Raw genomic sequence first — 20,199 nt, 5'->3', positions numbered from 1 at the left:
TGTTTTCTCTTTAAAAATTTAAATGAGCAGTTTCACTGTTGGCAGCGACTATGAAGCTTTCTTCCGTAGATTCTTGTGTTCAGAACAACTTGAAAAAAAGAGTGGAGAAAACAAAGCTAAATGAAACACTCAGCTGTTGAAATTCCGATCGATCATACCTGTACTTCATGAACATGGTTTTATCTAAACTATTCAATTATAAGTGCTTAAGAAGTGTAATGCATTCTTATCATAGTGTCCTTGGCATATTACACACTATGCAAGCTTTTTATATCACCTGACGCTGCCTTGCACAGAAGCCGACATAATGGACTGTTGAAAGAGGTCTTTTTCTAGACTCACACTTTTATTCTGTAAAAATCCCATTGGTCGCCATGACTGTCGCTTTGGTCATGATGATCTGTTACAGGTCCACGGTCACCTGTTTGACAGACCAGAGCTCCTGTATTTGAGTCTGGCAGCAGGATTATGCCTCAGTTACAGACTTAGGACAAATCAATCTGTCCGTACAAGAGCCCTGAATGAGTTGAGCTGCAAATATAGCCTTCAACAATTTTCACTAAGCAGTTTATTTGAATAATTGCTATTCTCCTTCCCAGAGCAAATTTAAAATATATTCCTTTCTCTAATTAAAATTAACTTTACAATTATAGGACGCATGATTACATTTGACACTTCTAGAGCAGGTAAACAGGTGGATTGACTGCTTTTAGTGATTTTCATTGATGTCAGTGCAACTGAGGAGAAAAATCTGTAACTGAATGTACAAAAACTGTTGTTCAAAGGTTATCTTCTATCCTGTTATTTCAGCCCACTCAATCCAGTTTCAGTCACAAAGGATTTGGTTAAGGTCTTTCCATGTTCTGTCTAAGTCCCACATTTATCTTTGTAATTTTGCTCTTGCCTCACGTTCTCTCCGTGTCCCAGGCTCATGTTTCACCCAACATGAACTGCAGTCTTTGAACGAGGCAGGTTCTTTGGTTGCAGAACACTCTGTATTTCTAATCTGAACCTCTAACAGAACAGTGATCTGACTCCTCTGACCTAACCTTTATGCTGATAACAGTCAGCAGTAAGCGGCCTACTGTAAAAATACGGCGAGAGCATATTGTAGACAGGTGTCCCTCTTTATATAGATACCTGACTTGGTCCTGTGCCAGCCTTTTAGACACAGGCTCTGTCCAGATTCAAGTGGGTGAGGTTTAACGCTCCACGGCCCATTGGCTAGCTGTTTACAGCAGGCTCAGGTGCCGAGGTTGTCTGTAGCATGGAAGATTGTCCTTTGCACAGAAACCTCAGTCAGGGCCTATACATATATCAGTCAGCATACCAGTACATTTGGGTCTCTGCTGGGCTGCACTCAGTCAATGAGCCCTTTGTGTTTTGACCCTTACAACGACTACCTTAAAAATTTGCAGTCGGTGTACCCGCGTGCTTTGTTCTTCTTGTCTTTTAGGTGTTGTCGAAGTCGAACCTTTCTTTAATACCGTGAATTTCTGTTTCAGGTTGAAGATGTATGTGCACGCTCCATTTGATCACGTGAAAGTCTTCATGAAAGCCGAGGGGAGAAAGGCGAACTCTGTGCGGTGAGATCTTCTCTCTTTTTGTTGCCGTTTTTTATTTTCTGTGATTAATGTAATGTGACACACTGTTGGTTTTCAGTGGATTTATTGTTTGGCTTTCTATGGTCATTCATATTTAGTTGCGGGGTTAAAACAGAGGGCTGGTACTTGCTGATGCAGGATGAATCCACAATAGTACAGCTTTAAGTTCCTCACCAGTTGTTAATATAAACCCTCAAAACTAATTTCTGTGTATCAAAGTTATACATTTCGAAATTTTGTTGATATACATAATGTTGTCTGGCCTTAAAAGGAGTTAGACGTAACTTTACACCATCCCTCCACTCCCTGCAGCTGGAGCACACCTGCTCAAACACTTTAAAACTACTCAATGCTGCACAGCAAGTTGTAATATTGTAGTAATTCAGCTGTACATGTTCAAACCACAAACTGATTTTGAATACGAAGAATGATCAAGAAAGTCCCAACCTGCAGGTTGATTGGTTCTTCAGTTTTGTTATGAATCAAACTCTGGAAAATTAAATCATGTTTTTGAAACCGCCATCGGTACACTGCAGCTTTAAGGAGAAAAAACGGCACCATGGCATTGACAGTATTTCAATCATGATGTGTATTAATGCATTAAAAAACATAAAACAATATGTAGGTTTTGACAGGATGAGGTCTTAAAGGAGGGTCTGTTAATTCACCAGTTGTATGAATCTTGATTTCTTTACACCAGTTTTTCCCAACCACAGGGCCGCACAGAAAGAATAAAAACGCTTTATTGGTTTATTTGATTTCCGGTGGAGTCTGCAGGGTATCTCATCTTCCTGTCACTTCTGCCTGTGCTTGTTTCCCGCACTTGAGGGAGAGAATCAATGCTGAGACAGAAGAAAAAGTAAATACATATTTAGCAATAAAAAAGTAATTTTATTTGTTTATGACACTTTTTTAATAGAAAAAAGCGCTTATTATTTGTTATGTGATCCATCCGTAGAAAGTTGTCTTGCTTGAAACCGGTCCGTGGTGCAAAAAAGGTTTGGGACCACTGCTTTACACCATCGTGCCGGTTTCTTTTTGGAGTGTACTTGGTTGACTTTTGTTATGCCTATAATGACTATAAGACTTCACACAACTACAACCAGTCAGTGAATGTAAAAGATGGTGCATGAGTTGTAGACTCAACTTGAATTATTTAAAAAAAAATACTGAAACAAACTCCTATACAAGATGAATGTGCATTTTTCAAGACAGTATCTTCAGATGGCTTTATTTTAATCTTAAAATTTAGGGCTATTATTTATTTATGTCCCAGTTGTTTTTCTCTAATAAACAGTTTTTTAGCAGTTTTTCAGCATTTAGTCTACTTGATGGAAAGTGCATGTTTTAACAAGACATATTTGAATTGACAAAAAAAGACAGAGTTGTCTGCAATGTCTTCAGATTACGTACTTTCTAACTAACAATCCAAAACCCCAAGAAGGTCAGTTTATTAAATTTATTAAATATCACATTATCAGGAGAAAAGCCATAAAATAAGCCTCTCACACAGGCAATGCTGGAACAAGAGAATGTTGTTCTTTCAATTGAGCAGTTAATCTGATAATCTGATTTTCTGTTGATTCCAATAATCAACTAATTGTATTAACTGTACCTAAGATGTGTTTGCTCATTGCAAACTCAACACAAAGTTGGAGGCTCGTTTCTACTCTCCAAAAGTGTGTCAGAATCTCGTCATTTCTTCGGCATCCTGTTCGTGTAACCGCGCTGACCGTTCGATCAAGCTTGCAAGTCATAAGTAATTTATTCAGCGCGTATGAAATCCACATGATTTGTTTATGAACGTGATATCACCGGCTTGTAAATTCCTGCAAACCTACGCTGACTTTTGGCAATGAGTCCTCCCCCTTTTTTCTTCAACCATTGAAAAATGCCATTGATCAGTCTCCTCAGCTTTATCTTCCCCGTCCACCCCGTTTTTCTTTCAGTTTCCTGCTCTCTGACTTTTTCTTTCCATAATTCCTGCCCTCTGTACTCTCTCTTCCCACCTAGCACTCCGTCTTCCGTTTTTTTCTTTGTATGGAAGATGATGATGATGATCGCCCCCATTAGCCTCGCCTACTTTTGGATTCTTTGGCTGTCATCCACTCCTACTTAGTCATGGAGTGAATGATGATCCTTGGTGCTCATAATCATTACCCCCTGGCCAGGATGAAACGTCACGAAACCTCCCATCCCATCCTTCATCCTCGTAACACGCGTGCTCCTTTTGTTGTAGCACAGTGGGCTGGGCTGCCTACTTTTTCTGAGTGGATAATTTATATTTTATGACAGCATATAGAGGTGAATTACTGAGAGGTGAGTGAAGAGATGTGCCAAGATTTAGTATGAGCTGTCAGGCTGTCACCCTCCACCCTTGTGAATACCTTAAATAATGTCTGCTATATAATGGCAGTCATTACAAGCTGGTTTATTAATGTTCACAATTACAGGTTCATTGCGTCTGTCACATGTATATGTAAAAAATAATGATCTCTAATTATATCCAAGCATAGAATTTGTAATGGCACAAAGTTGCTTCTTAACATAAGTGCTATTAAGTACCATAATAAAACATCCAAACTATTTTAAAGCATTTGCTTTATTTGTCCTTATTAAAAACTGTTCATTAACTACTTTTTGCTTATGCTGTAGTGTGTCCTTGTCAGTCACTTGCACTCAGGTTTTTAGCACTTACTTATTTATTGATGCTGAAGAGGACTGAAAAATTTATCGAGATATAACAAATATCGCAGTATGGCCAAGTGCAATATCATTTTCTCAGGAGCTGCCATTTTTTTGATAAGTTGCACGATACCATTATAAATTAAGGTTTATGGTGCTACAGGGACGCCTTCGCCTACAAATCATATTCTCCAGGCGTGAGAAAACGTGCTTGGTCGGTGCAGCAAAAATCACATCATCATTTTTCTATTTTTCACAGTAAAAAAGAAATTTAAAAAAAACTAGCATTTGCATTAAAATTGTGAGACATATCGCAATATCTGCTGAAATAATTGTGATTTTTTTTGTTTGTTTTTTTATTTGCATGTTGTTCAGCATTAACACATGCTCACACATTCAGGGCACAAACAAGACATAGAAGAAGAACTGTGTAGGCAGTGTTTGGTACATACAGTCGTCCTCAATTGTATTCATACCCTTTCATTAAAGTAAAGGCAAAATTCCCAACAGACACTCAAATAACTAGAAACTGAAAAAAGTAATAATAAATAAAAATTTGCTGAATTATAATTTAGTGGAATAAGACATTGCTTTTGAATCGTGGCTAAGAAGGATAAATTTTTAAAAAAAAAACAAAAAACCAAAACTGTCCCAGACAAATTAGAGCACTTTGCTGATGAGCAGAGGGCCAAAATCAAAATACATGTCAACAGGTGCAGAAGTCTGATTGAGAGTTACAGAAAACACTTGATTGCAGTGATTGGCTCAAAGGGTTGTTCACCAAAATGTTAGTTTGCGGGTCCCATCATGCTTGTTTTTTTTTTTTTTAGATTTCTGTTTGAACCACAATTCAAAAGCAATGTCATGATTTTCGTCACATTTTTTATTTATTATTACTTTTGTCAATTTCAACTTATTTCAGTGACAGCTGTTTTTTTTCCTTCTTTGATGGGAGGGTGTGAATACATTTGAGGACGACTGTATGCATCTGTGTGTGTTCAACAGGAAACATCGGACGCATTATTTAAAGAGAATCTGCACCTTCATAAGGTTTTCTTGACTACCTTTGTGGGAATCTTTACTTACCTGCTCTCTGTCTAGTCTCAAAACATTTGGCCCAAAAACAGCATTTATTTATTTTAAAAGTAGCAACACAGAAGCCTGATTTTGGAATTTGCTGACTTCTGTCATAAAGCTGTTAACACAGACAGACTGAGTAGACATGCGTGTTATTATATAGACTCATCTATACAGGGAATGAACCAAATGTCACCCCATGTGTAAATCATCACAGTCACTCCCCCAAGAATGGCAAACACGCAACAGTCAGCAGTTTCCATCGTACTCTCAGAAGGAAACATGCATCACTGCTGAAATGTACAAAGCTGTTGTGAATGTTAACTGCATAAACAGATGCATGAAGAATTCAGGCAGAAGTTTTTTAGAATCTGCAGGCTAAAGAAAAGAAGAAACAGTATGAAGTGATGCTGTCTAACCGTTTGTATGTTTCCTAAACACACTCACAGTTTGGTTAAAGAAACTCTTGATAAAATCTGACTTATCAAACCAGTTCACGTACAACTAGAATATTGTTTCAGCTTCTCATGATTTTTATCAGCTTGTCAAAGTTGTGTTTTAAATGAGACCAAGTGAAGTTCCCACAGCAACGTATTGTGTTGCTCAGTGTAGCGTTCCTACATCTGTTCTGAGGTGAATTTATACATAAATGAATCAATAATCTGACCTAATTTTGACTACGTTTAAATGTACACTTTACTACCACTTTATTTTAAACCAAGCATCTGGCATTGTGTGTTGTTGTTGTTTGCACTCTGTTTTGGCGGTGTGGAGGGTATTATGATCATGTCAGGGGGGAAAGGTCTATAAACACAACCGCTACCTGCTGTTTTCTGCTCCGAGTGTTTGTATAAATGAGTCATAGGATTTGCTATAATTTGCGTATTGACTCTATTTCTTGAGAATGGGTTTCTATGTAACTCCGAACAGCTATTAGCGTGATACAGTCATGGCTGTGGAATAGGAAGTCTCGAGAAGGAATTTTTTGATTCTTGTCTTGTCACGTCTTTGGTAATGACTAATACGATGATATAAATCACTCTCACCCCATCCCACTTTCTCTCTTCATAGCTTTCTCCTGTCATACCTTAACAGCTGATTATATTGGGCTTCAGGGTAAAAGCTATTAAATTTGTGTTTCAGTTCTGAGGAAATGTTTGTTGTCAACATTAAATCGAATGCAGATGAATGGAAGTAGGGCAAATTCGGGATGCTTGTCCAAAAAGATTTACCTTACATTAAATAGGTCCAGTTACGTAACAGCATCAAGGCCACTGATTACAGCTCTAATAAGAAGAGAGAGCCTCTCCAGTATGGAGTTAAATCCCATTTTAGGAATCCCAACTAGGTCAAAGCATGCCAACGAGAAACGGGCCTCTACCTTTCAAATAATGCAGGCTTAGAAGAAAACCCCTCAATTTTGAGCTACATTTATAATCTTATGAAGTCGTGGATAGCAGTAGTCATGGCTATTTAGAGATCATGTGCTACATCGAACACAAAGGGTATGACTGCATGTTTTTGTTGTTGAATGTCTACTGGAATATAGACCCGCTCCAATAAAGAAGTTCTTGTGCTAAAGTAAACATTAGCGGTAAAACCAGCATCCACTAAATGGAAAGACGACAGACTGCATCAAAAGAACCATTCACACGTTTCTGGATGTTTGTTGGTGTTATTTTTTTATTCATTCCACTCCTGTGATTCTGAGGATGCCCTCTCCTTTTTTTTCCTCTTACCTCTGCCTTTCCGCTCAGCCAGCCAAATCCCACAGACAGCCTAAGCCTGTTGATGTGTCAGATGTACAGGAGCTGTTTTACATTTTTAGCCGCTGTCTGCATTCTGTTTTTAACCTGTGTTGTGGCCTCATAAGACAGTGATGTTTTTGTCCTGTCCAAGCTGTTGTTTCCCTCAAATATTTGTGGCAAACCTTTTCCTTAACCCTCGTGAGTCTGTCAGTCCGCTCTCCCTCAGCTTGCCCTCAAGCTACGTACAAGCATTTTTTTCTGTTCAGCAGATGCTTCCGCAGGTCTCCTGCAATGCCGAACTGGTTTTGGGTATTGTTACTAAAATAGCGTGGCATTAATAGCAGCAAATGCTACTGCATAGAATTGTTTGGTATTATGGTTAAACATATTTTATTCCCGTCAGCCTCAGCAGTATTTTTAGATTATAAGCAGGAACATTCTTGAAACAAACGTTTGAAATAAAGTGTTGTCAGACCATGTCAAAGGCAAATGTTTTTTGGAAGTCTCTCCTCAAAGTCCTTCACACTTTATTGTTTTGAAGGAAAAATATGCCACCTTGTTGATTTGTGTAGATCTTGAGGTTTTATTTTGGAACAGGATGGATGGGACACTCTGTGGGGGCAGACACATCACACCAAAAGTAAAACCCTGCCTGACCTCAGGTTTGTTCTGAAGCTGTTTTCAGTTGCTGTAACTTGAATTGTTGTTGTTTCACTGAGCCTCAGCAGCACGACATTTTCTAGAGTTACTGTTGCTTAAAAAGTAGCAACTGTGTGAAATACTTGAAGCTTCCCTCTCCCACATATTGGAAAAACTGCAACAGTGGGGTAAAGAAGCAGTGACGGTAGAAGGCGTGGTGATGTGGCTCTGTGGTGTGTGACGTGGACGGTCAGTGGACACTGGGAAGACTATCTGACAACCGCTCAGTGTAGCATGGACAGTAACCTAGGCCTGGTAGTCAGAGATAACCAGCCATGGGAATCTGCTGTTTGATTCTCTGTCACTGCTGGAACTTTGATAAGTCATTGGAAGCGCATTTGTGGGTCCTTTCAGTTTTGTCGCAGTGGACAGAGAATTCAAATAAACCAAGCTTCAAAATCCAAACAGACACATATAGTCTATTTTTGACTTTATGCACAATCTGAATTTTGTTGGGTAAGAGTTTAGGTTATTGATGATGTGTCCCCTGTCCTTGGAACAATGTTTGTTCGATGGAGCTGCCAAAACACCATGGAGGAAACAAAGAGGAAAGCTTAACAGTACAACATTTATTGTGTTGTAGCTTTATTACCAAAAAAGCTAACTTGGTTGGCGTTTTCCCATTTTTGTCGCTTTGTTCTCATGGTTAGTGAAATGGTTTAACACTGGAGGAGTAGGGAAGCCTGCCAATAACATGATAACCATCAGCCTCGCCTTGATAAATTTATTTCAATTCAAAGAACTTTATTTGTCCCCTTGTGGCATTTTAAGGACCGTAGAGCAGTTGGATCAACACATAACTAATATAAGGGTGCAGGTGGATTCAACATAAATAAGTTAAGTGCTGTGTCCTTGATGTATAGAATATGCAATGTCTCGATGCAAGGGGGGGGGATCACAAGCAGGATGAGGGAATAGTGTGAGGAGACAGGATGGCAGTGATGGTTGGAAGTTGATAATGGAGCTCACTCGCCTTCTGATTGATGATTGATACTGTTTGTGTGGGTTACTTTCAAATCAGAACAACAATCACATCATGAGTTAGACAACTGTTGTGCCGTTATACCATGCTACTTACAGTTACTGTTTGCTTGCCTCATGGATTTTAGAGATTACAAATTAATAAGGGATGTTTCGGTTTGTCAAAGGCACTATATTGCACTGTATTGGCAATAATGGGGGGAAAAAAAGGGCAAATTTTACCAATTACCATGGAAATCTGTAAACCTTTTGCGGTCAGCAGCATGCACTCAAACATACCTTTCACAAAACTTTTCAGTAAACATAGTTGGTACCAACTAATAAACCCTTATGCACAATTCTAATTTATGTTTCAGTTCATGTTTTAATCATTGTTTAATCACACTATATATTAATTTTCATAATATTTTTACACTGCTACCTCCCTCCTGATGGGTCTCAGCAGTGGAGGGGAAAACAACAGGAACCTCCCTGAAGAGAACATCAGTCTTGCCCTCTGTTCTGTTCATTCACGAGAACACTATATAGAGACCAGATGTGTGCGTGTTCCTGGCTGAGCCACCCAGTCGTGTTTCTAGAAATGGCCAGAGTTTTTAACAATGCCGTCGACACCACAGGGAGCGGCAGTCTGCTCTGCCATCTACCTTTAAGCTGTTGTTTACCAACACGTATGGTTTAGTTTAACTTGTATATCCTCCAGAATAAAAAACATCCGCGAACATTCATTTATTACAAGTTAGACATAAAAACAAATGACATGAAACGGAATCTGCCAGGTACACTTCTCGCAAATGGATGCCGTCCTTGTAAATATCCTGCTTGTGCTCGCTGCAGTGTTTTCTTTATTCAATTTGCACATAGCAGCTTAAGCTTTAAACCTATCTTTTCTACCATTTCCTGTCTCATCCCATATGTTAAATATTACGTCCAGTCTTACATATTTTCTTCTGTTTTCATGTGATGTGTCAGAAATACCATTTTGTTTGGCTGTAGGAGCAAGTTTCCCATGTGTTTTGAGACCCGCCGACTATCATGTCTGTACTTTACATTGTCTCACACATGTTGGCATTTATTTGTGGGATGATGTGAAATATTCTTTAGCCCACCTAAGTGAAACTCTTCTTGGATGGAAGCCTTTCCTAAAAGCAGTTCCTCCTGTAAATGTCACAAAGCAGACTGCGTGCATTGGCTTGGGGAGTGGGTGTCTACCCCAGGCGGCTCTGTCTCCTTGTGCTTTTAGCAAAAACTAACAATGTCTCAATAATGTTCAGTTTGTTAGGAGTTTGACGGGAAGTGGGGAGGGGGCCAGGACTGTATGTATCCAAAATATGTATCGTACATGTATTGTATTTTGATGATGGCAGCCTAAGCTTGATGGATTTGAATCAGTTGAGTGTAGAGGCAGCCCATGTCTCCCAAAAATCCAGTTAACTATTTAGTCTGGTGATTTATGACCATCTCTAATGCGTGACAGGACCACTTTGAGAGGAGACTAGACTGATGTCATCTGGTGCAGAGCTGGAGGAGGACTAGGAGAGCTGCTTCACGTGCTTGCGAGAGATGTTGTTGATTCCTGGTGAAATTGGTTTCCATCTCTCGAGACACCACCGAGCAGGATCTTCACTTTGCCAAAGCATGACTCAAATCCCTATCAATCCTTCAGTGATCCTCGGTGACAAATGCGCGACAGGCGCCGAGAAATGGAAAGCTGCCGTTGGCAGTTTAGCAGTTTCAACAGTAGTAACAGTTTTGTTGTGTCTTTGTTGCTGTTGCTGTAGCGCTTACGAGCCTAACATCTAATATTTAGCCACACTGTAATAGCAACTGTTCTTATGTTGTCTTGTAATCACCCTTATGTTTTTTTGTGCCTAAATTTGATCTGAAACAGGTACCATGAGTTGGACATTCAGAAGAGCCTAAGGGATAACCTGAGCTACAAAACATTGATTGAATATCCTGTGCTGCATGTTGTGCTCAGAGATCAGTGGAAGGACTATCCACTGAAAGGACCAGGTAAAACATGCCTTTATCTAACTCCCAGATTACTACTAACCTGCTGCTTTCCAACAAAAACATTTCTCCATCACTGTATTCACTTTCATACATCCTTTTTTGCTTCTCTGCTGATTTCCAAACAGACGTTTTTAATGACTAAACCAAACTGCTAATATATGACATGAGTCAAAACAATACATAGCCCCAAAACGAACGCTTCTCTCCACTCCTCCGATTCCAGCAGCATTGTATCATGTCCTGGTTTCTCCAGCTGAGCCTTTAAGACTCTCTGTTCCCTTATTTTTCACTATGGCAACATGCTACCCCAACGGAAATGAGCGTGTTCTGCTCAGCATCACACACACCAACTTAACCTCAGCAGCAACCGTGGCCAAAAAGAGGATCAAACATGGCTTATAGTTGAGCAGTGACCTCATGAGTAGTGAAATGACAGACGGCGAGAAAACAGGACATCAGTGTTTGTTTTTTCACACCTGACTGTGGGTTTCTTCCATTGTTGGGTGTCTAGAGTAAAGAGGTGTCAGTTATGTCAAAACAAGACTGCAAGAAGTAGCTTCATCGATTTGCTCCTTCCCAGATGTGTGTCGTACTGTGTATATCAGAGGAGGAGTGTTATGGTCACAAAAGACCACACAAACCCAGTATCATTATAATGTCAGACCCAGACGGGCTGAATGACGAATGGTGTAATTTTAGTCTGAGTGTGTGTGTTTTCAGTGATAAGGCCTCGGTGCCACACTGTTTTCCTATAATGTTAGCTATAGAAACATCCTGATAATTACACATGCCATGGCCTGGGAAGCTGGGCAGGAAGTGATAACAAGCAATCGGACACTGTGGCCTGCAGCATATCTACTGAGAATAAAGTGATGTTGAAGGTCTGGCAGGCTCCAAACATGCAGTATGCATGGCTTAAAGTATTCCAGCACCATGCTGGATTTCCGGCGTACAGTGCTTGGTTCTGAAAAAATAGTAACAATAATAATAATTATTAATATTTGGATATATTATTTAATGGCTGAATGCTTGTTCACATACGGGGATTCCCACTGATAGCCAATCAAAATGAATGTAACAGAAAGTCGCCACATACCGGAGCCGCTACACCGGGCTGCTGTGTTGACAGCGGCAGACCAGTATTGCGGGCTATAGTGTTGAAAGGGTTAAGCAGAGACGGCAAGCCCTTTGGTTGCTGGTGCAAAAAAACTAAAGGAGCCAGGTGCAGGCTTTCGTCCCATCTGCTCAAAAAAACTCACGTATGCAACTCACGGCAAAAAACCCAAAGTGCTGTCAGGTCACGACTCAGACCCCGGCCATAGAGCTGCTGTCTGCTCTGAAACTCACACCTTGTTTGCTGGGAGCAGCAGCCACTGCTGAGGTACCGGCATCAATGACGGACCGGGTTTGTGATTTAAAAATACGCGTGTGCATGTTCATTGCAGAACATGACTTGTCGTTCACCATATCTCAACCACTCGTTAATCTGTGCAAAAAGTTGGTTGAAGATAAAAATGTTTTGTCAAAACTGTTTGTGTCAAATCAGCATGCTGGTTACATAAATGCACGTGATACAGCACCAGCGTTTCAGAAAAGTCTTTCTGAAAACCTCAAAAGATTTGTGTTTTCATTGAGTATTGATGAAGTATTGTATTTGAAAACTGGAAAAGCCCTCTGAACAAGCGCCGACCTCCGCTAAGCAGCTCATTTCCACCATATTGTGATTTCCAGCCAATGTTAAAGTCCTGCGTTCATTTTATCTACACGATTAGATTCATGGATAATCAAAACATACCTTTAGCATTTGAATTAACATTGATATCATGAATAACAAGCTGACGGAGTGATGAAAACCTCCTTGGTGGAGGTAATAAATAGTGCACGTATTGTTAAGGTGAATCAATGTCCTTTTTCCGTGTCTTTTACTGAGTGGTTGCTAAACAATATATTTGCACCATGTTGTAGTCAGATGGAGTACCTACCACAACCAACTGACCTTCTTTGGTATTACTATAATCTGTAGTCTGAGTTTGGGAAGGCAGATATCTTAATATCTTACTAATTAGCGAGATTGTACCCCCACCCAAAAGCAAAAAGTTCAGGCTCAGGATTATTTTTCACTTTACGCCCTGAGTATGCAGGCAGTATTCTGGTTTAAACTACTTCTTACCAGTTCAGGCTAACTGACCCTAAGGCTACATCCATAATAACACATTTCAGTTTTAAAACACACAACCTCTGCGATCACTCTACTCGACCCCTTTAATCACACGGTCCTGACTCCGTTGCAGTTTGAAAACTCCAGTATTGCTATTTAGTCTGGACGAGCAGAAACAGGGATTTTTTGAAACTGACACGCATTTTTGCTTTCAAATTGGGCCTTACAGTCACGTGTCGTCCCTGATTCGTCGCACTCCTATCACATAACCATTTTCCAGAAGAAAACAAACACATCAGCCTCACCAGTGGGTAATTCAACACAGATAATGAATTAAAGGCATTGCTGACCTTGCTTGTCTCTGCAAGCAGCTGTTGTGCACTTAAGTAAATCTCCGGTTTTACTTTTTGCCAGTATTTTCTCCAACTAAGCGTCCAGCCTCCTGCTTCATGTTCACACCAACACCTGCGTGCTCGGTGTGCGTAAATTGTTATGTAATATGCATTTTTATGCATGTTTGTATTCACGGAGATTATTTCTGAAATGGCACTAAAACAGTTGCCTGGAAAAGATTATTTATGTTTTAAAATGAAGACGTTTGTGTGGATGGAGCTGGAGCTGGCGTCTCTGCTCTTGTCAGTTTAGTGAGTGAGATGACCTTTTAATACATCACTCTCTAAACACAGTTTGTGACTCAAAAGAAACCAACTTATTACTGATGATCTGTGCTCAACAAAAAGAGAAAGAGCTAAAGTAAATTCCTCTAAGGTTTCTGTAATGGCAATTACTTCTTACTATGGGATACATCCCTTGAAGATTTAGCCATGAAGCTTCTCTAACTTTTAAGGCCTATTCATGCTTTCTGCACCATCTTGAGGTGTAGTTTTAGTCATTTTCCCATGCGGGAGCACTCTGCAGACATCTGCATTGTGATTACTCAGACTGTACGCACTGCAAGCATCCCAACTATGCACGTGCAAGCGAATACATGGTGCTCAAATCAAATGCTTGTTATGAGGTATGACTGTGAGGAGATTCTCCATTATCCACATCTTTTTAATTCATATTTGTTGTAATCAAAGTACTTACTGCTGGACTTGGGAAGCACTTGTATTTGTACATCCACCTACAGCGCATAAACACAGCGGCAGATTCTAACTTCTCCAGAAATCCACCTCATGGCTGCCATGGATCAGTTCAGAGTTGCCTTAAATCAGGGACATCCCTAATTTGTTGTACAGAAGGTCCTCCAAATCATTTAAATATTTCTTTATTCATTCAGTTATTCATTCAGTATTTCTTTTAGGGCCTTTTTGTGTCTTCATTGACAAGAGCAGGGCAATGGCATGAATGACTGGAGGCTCAGGGTACTGGCACCTATGTGATATGCACCGTAACCACTTGGCTATCAGTTCACCCCACGTAGCTCAAATTTGTTTGGCAAAAAATTGTGTGTACTAAAATTTCTGGAAATAATGGTCCATACCAAAGACAAATAGTTAATGAGAGACAGACATGGATTTTTATTGTTTCACAAAGAAGAAAAGCTGGATCTTATTAATCCCTCATTTTAAGAGCTCGGTTAGATAACCAGGCGAAAATTTTAAAGGGATTTTTACACTGGGTTTATGCGCATGATTGCATGTGTTTTATAATTCATCGGACTGTGGGGACATCATGTTGGGGGATAATTGCTTGAGTCACAATTATCGTTTTACAGTCATTTATTCTGCGGCCTTTCTTTCACACATGTCCACCCTACTTTGTTGCATAACTAATTGCTTGGCATGTTGCCTCATCCTGGAAACCAGCTCAGAGCCAAACCATAGCATCATCACTCCCCAAACTGTCTGTACTGTCGTTTTCTTTCTCACCATTTCTGCCAAGCATGACCCCAGCTGTGCTCCAACTATTTGACTGCTGTTCGCTCTGATCACTTAAGAATATGTTTGGACATGTAAGAATTTTTACTCTTGGCAACAGCCGTGTTTAATCATGTTATATGGGAATGTGGTGATATTGTTTCAGCTGAACCTGCATCAGCCTGCACTGGTATTGCAACAAGGAATGATGGGATGGACCAGGAGAAGGCGGTTGCGACCCAAGTTTCACCATCACCACAAGGGTCTTGCACCCCAGCGGGAAGCAACTTCTGGACCCAAGAGGCCACTCCTGAAACCGAACCTCCGCAGGAGAAGCGAGCAAAAAGAGAGGCAGGAGGGGAGGAAGAACAAGAGGAAGGAGAGATCATGGACAGCAGTGATGAAGAGGATAGAAATGCTAATGTGAACACCTCATGCCCTGAGAGCTGCGATGGCGCCGGAAGCCCCGCTAATGACAAGGAGGTGATTAAAGGTGAACCAGCAGTCAGTGGCGGACAATGTTGATGATGGTGTTAATAAACACAGTGACAGCAGCGGGTATCGGTATATAAACGAGGACATTACTGTTCTACTGATGACAGTTCAGCCGCCAGAGAGAGTGCTGAGGTCAGCATGACTAAGGAGGATGCTGTGAAAGAGCCCAAGCACTTCATGCCCATCACTGTCGAGATGAAAATGAGTCAGCTAATGATGCTGACAGCTGGGGAATGGAATGATGATACCAGATGCTGATGGTGACATGAGTGACGGGGCAGACGTATTTGTCAGGAGGTCATCAGCATTGTGTCAGAAAACAGAGACCAATGCAAACTAGCAGGGTTTTTTTTTGTTTGTTTGTGAACAGAGATTACTGTAAGAAACAAGAACAATGGTTTTCCTGATGTATTGAAATCATTTAAATGTTGTTTGCATTTGCTTTTAGCTATTCGATTGTAATCATATTTTCTCAAATAAAGTCAGTGTTTGGAAATTAGTGTTTGCGTGATACTGCTGACACAACGATCAAACCAGATATACAACAATAACATTCTTGCCATCTGTATTTGTCCTTTAACGACAGATCAACCTTCATCACGCCACAGCTGATGGGAGGAAGATCGCTTCCTCACATCTGCTGATGTTGTGAAAATCCAATTTTAAAGTCTGTTTATTGGCTGTTTGGAGCTTTTATCATCTTTATTAGATTGCCTCTGCTCATCATGTGGAAATATGAATGCCCCCAATAACTTAATAAATGGGCCTTGAGTTAAAATTGTTTTGCAAACTTGTGTCACCACTTGTGCAAATTGAAACAAAAAGCCATTGAAGTGCTCAGAAAAAAACAAAAAGACATTTGATTTGATCAGGGATGATTCAGGGGCTGCTGGATGAATGCCTTCTTATCAAGTTGAAAGCTCCAGAACTAATATACTTTTGCTAATAAATGATCTTGAGATGAGGTTTTATTCCTCAGCAAAGGTGAGAACAGAGGTGAAGGAAGAGAAGTTTGTCTCAGCAGGATTATTAAAAAAAACTACCAAGCTGAATTATTATTACTTAGGGTAGTGATGAATCACAGGTACAGGAAGAACCCAATAAATGTTATATGAGAATATGCATCTTTCTTTTTTTTTTAAATTTGCAGGAGGGAACACTGGCCTTGGTGGAGGGCTGTCATCTCCAACAACAGTTCTAGTTAGTGAAAAGCCTGATTGTGAACTGTTTTTTTACAGAACTCCTAAAACTTTAAACTCTGAAGTACATGCCGTTCTGTTTAACACTCATTAGGTCATGTGTCCCTCTGTTGACTGTTTGTTTTAATTGAAAACTATGGGAAACCCGCCCGACGCTGTGCCTCCATCACCTTTGAAGTTCAGCAGCTCTCCCCTCTCTGTCAAGCTTCAGTAAGATCATTAGTCTCATTTTTCCATCAGCTAATAAAAGTTAATGTTGACATGCTCGTTTTTCTGACACCTCTGGGGTGTCTCCCTGTGTGAATGCGCTTACGTATGCGGTGCCTCCATGTACCGTATTCTTACCTAATGTTAGTTTATTACGACGACAGAGCGCCAGTAATAACTGACAGTGTAGCCCATTGGTGGGGCCCGTATTTATAGATGTGTTTTTATAACCCCTGCTAACCTCTTCTGGATGTTAACCCCGATGGACGGACGCTCTTTGATGTCTGGCGTGTGATGACGCAGTTTCCACCCTGCTGCAGTCAGGGCCAATGATCTCACATCTGACTGCGCATCCTTCACTCCGTGTCCTAAATGAGCGCTGCTGTTTTACTGTCTGTGTTTCAGTTTTGCCGTGCATTTTGGAACCACATGCTCATATCCGGCTCGGCCATCAATCAGCAAAGTGAGTAAACATCAACTAAAAGCGTTCAAATTTTGCTGCACAATTGTGGCCTCTCTAAACTTTATATTGAATCATATATACATTTGAAATCTTTGCACATTTAAATCAATTAGAAGGGACCAATCAATATCAGTCTGTCCTGTATACAAGGCCAGCAGCTGGTGAATGTATTTCAGTGTAAAAAGATGACAAAATGAACCTACAAATACCAGAAATTGTCACACAACACCCTACATACAAACACAAATTGGAATTATTGCACTTCATTTTTTTTAAGGAATCAACAAATACAGTACAATGTGTTGATTATTAACTGTTTGGAAAGCTGGTAGACGATATAGCAGATTTTGTTTTCCCCTTAGACCGTAACAGGCAAGCTGTTTCTCCCGGTTTCCATTCTCTGCTAAATTACTAGCTACTGGCTGTAGCTTTATGTTTACCAAAGAGATTTTAGATGTTACTCTCAGCAACAAAGTGAAAAAGCATTCAGCATTCCTGAATTACACAATGTGACGCTGTGTAAATCAGCCAGGCCAGGATGGTGCTGTTGCAGCGTATCTCATCCATTACTAATACTCAGTGCGTGTACAGTTAGATAAGGTTATACACTGCTTGCTCTGTATAGAAGCTGACGTAACACATCACCAAAATGGATGAAAGTGTTAAATAGCAGCCTCTTTTGCCTGCACATCTGTTCCTTCTTTTTTCATTACTTTGCCTGCGTTGAATTACCAGCCATTTTATTTTAGCAGTTCTCTTAATTGTCTATCCCAATAAAGTCACTCATTGAGACCACACAAAAGCTGTGCTTTTGTTTCTGTTTGCTGTTAAAACTAAATTGGAGCTGTTTTTAGTCTGTGGAAAGCGCAGGCTTTGGAAATAATGCCTCCAATTTAACTAAATTGCCCTTTGAAATTTCTGAACTTGGTTTACACTTAATTAGTCTTGATTTGGTGGGCAAGGCACAATTTTACTACACGCAGAACTGCTTTTTTATGAGACCATCTTCAGGGACGCGACTCCGCTGCGGTGGCCTTATCCACGATGACAGGTAGTGAAACACAAAATCGTGTTTCCAAAGCCTGATGTCATCCATTTTCACACAGAAGGCAGCGTGTCATTAGGCACACTGGGAATCATTCATCAAGCAGAAAATGGAAAACACTTCCAGCTTTCTGTAACCTGGTTGACAATTTTGCATTTATATTTCTCATTTGAAACTGACTTTTAACAAATATGTTTAGCTTATCGCATTGTTCCAAATATAGAGAAGTGCCACTAAATGAGACCTATTGTTGTTTCTAAAAAAGAAAACAAAACAAAGGTTATTATGTGACATTTAGGATGATTCCACCATAATGATTCTTTGTGGTCTGTCATCGCGCTCGCAGCATTATTAGTCGTACCACAAGCTGTCTTTGGTCAACAAAACAGCAATACCTTTTCAGCATTTAAGTTAGTTGCAAAGACAGAGCTTTATAAATTTTGTGAAGCCTTTAGTGAAGGTTGCACCCTGACTGACTATTACTAACTTATTAAATGGCCTCTGGGACAGATTGAGGCCAAATGCTCCAAAGCTTTGAGGTGATTGAACTCGTGCAGCGTTTCAAATAAGTAAGTGTCACTACCACACTTGAACACAAACAGGCCAGCAGTGTTGTCACTGCTGTCACCTCGGAGACTGATCCCCACTAAGTTGTATGCAGGAGGTGATTCACTTGTTCCCTTTCGCCTGTCTTGTGTCATTTTGACAGTCTGAACTAACAGAGCCTGCTTGATGTCTGTTATGCTTTTCCTATCTGCCTCCAGTTATCGTGCTGGAATCATTTTGAGTGCCATCTCATTATATTTTCTCTGCTACATTACAGTACCCACAGTGTCCTCATTGAATGCAGCTCTCGCTAAATTATTTTCAATTTTCCTGAACTCTCATTCCCTGGCATATAGCAGGTAGTTTCACAGACACCTGGAAATTAAAATGGACTGCATTTACATGGAACTTTATCCAAAGTGCTTCACAGTTTAGCACTCATTGACTCTTTTTCCTGCACAACCGTTACTATACAATATGTTAATGTAACTGTCTGCAGCGTTTTGGGGTTTCGTGTCTCATTCGAGGACACTTTGCATTTGGTCAAGAGCAGCTGGAGATTGAACCATCGACCCTGCACGGGTTAGTGTCCGACCTGCTCTAACTGCTGAGACAAAGACGTGCAGAACTTGAGCTGGTTGAGACAAGAATGCATATGCAGAATAATACAATTTATTAAACTGCTATCCTACACATGCAGCATGATTTATACTTGAAATGGACAGACTCCTTCAAAGCAAATTGGGAAACTGCAGAAACCACACAGGCTTTTTGGGGGGCCATTTCTCAGGGGAGAAAAAGTACCTGTTCTGGGATAGGAACTATTGAGTGGCACTGAAAAAACATTGTGTGGACAACTGGCGTATGGTAGCAGTCTGTTCCTCTTGAGCATCAACAATGTCAAATTCACCATATTGGTTAACATAACAAACCCTCTATTGTTCTATTTCCTATGTGTTCATAGAACCGAGTTATATCCAGTAACCACAGTTTGCCGTTGTTTTCATGCTCTTGGAGTTGACAGTCAAAGCTGTCGGACCCCACGCCACAATGGAAAGAGAAAGACTGAAAGGGCCGATAACAGGGCGGCTACTGTAGATGTCTGCACTGTTTCATAGGTGGCCCAAGTTCCTGCAGTGGAAATTCACCTAATAATAATAATTAATCAGTGACCTACATAGACTCTCTTTTTTGGGAGGAATTGTCTTCATCAGATCAATAAAACCAAAACCAGGTCTTCGAGAGTGGCTTTGGAGGGGTCCTCACAGGCGACCACCTGATAGCAGCGCCTGTACTAGGGAGGTGCATTCACATAGTTGTGACACAGAATGTCACTTCACTGAGATTGTAGTAGCAAGTAGTGGGAGCTTAGACCTACACACAGCACCATGTCTGAAATCAACCTCCTGGGTAGATG

At 40.4% G+C, this 20,199-nt stretch overlaps 1 protein-coding gene across 1 annotated transcript in view; it reads left to right on the top strand.

Annotated features, from left to right (window-relative positions):
- The window catches only part of znhit6 (zinc finger HIT-type containing 6), a 42,104-nt gene extending 26,283 nt beyond the window's left edge, over window positions 1–15,821 (top strand). The window contains exons 8-10 of the mRNA XM_008299584.1: window positions 1,506–1,586; window positions 10,683–10,807; window positions 14,994–15,821. Coding sequence (XP_008297806.1) covers window positions 1,506–1,586; window positions 10,683–10,807; window positions 14,994–15,352 — 565 coding nt within the window. The 3' untranslated portion in view covers window positions 15,353–15,821. The remainder of the gene's footprint in view (window positions 1–1,505; window positions 1,587–10,682; window positions 10,808–14,993) is intronic.
- The last annotated feature ends 4,378 nt before the right edge of the window (window positions 15,822–20,199 follow it).

This window comes from Stegastes partitus, unplaced genomic scaffold (assembly GCF_000690725.1).
Source record: "Stegastes partitus isolate 25-593 unplaced genomic scaffold, Stegastes_partitus-1.0.2 Scaffold31, whole genome shotgun sequence".
Taxonomy (NCBI): Eukaryota; Metazoa; Chordata; class Actinopteri; family Pomacentridae; genus Stegastes; species Stegastes partitus.
The sequence above is the reverse complement of the archived record's forward strand: the minus strand, read 5'-3'. Positions and strand labels throughout refer to the sequence as shown.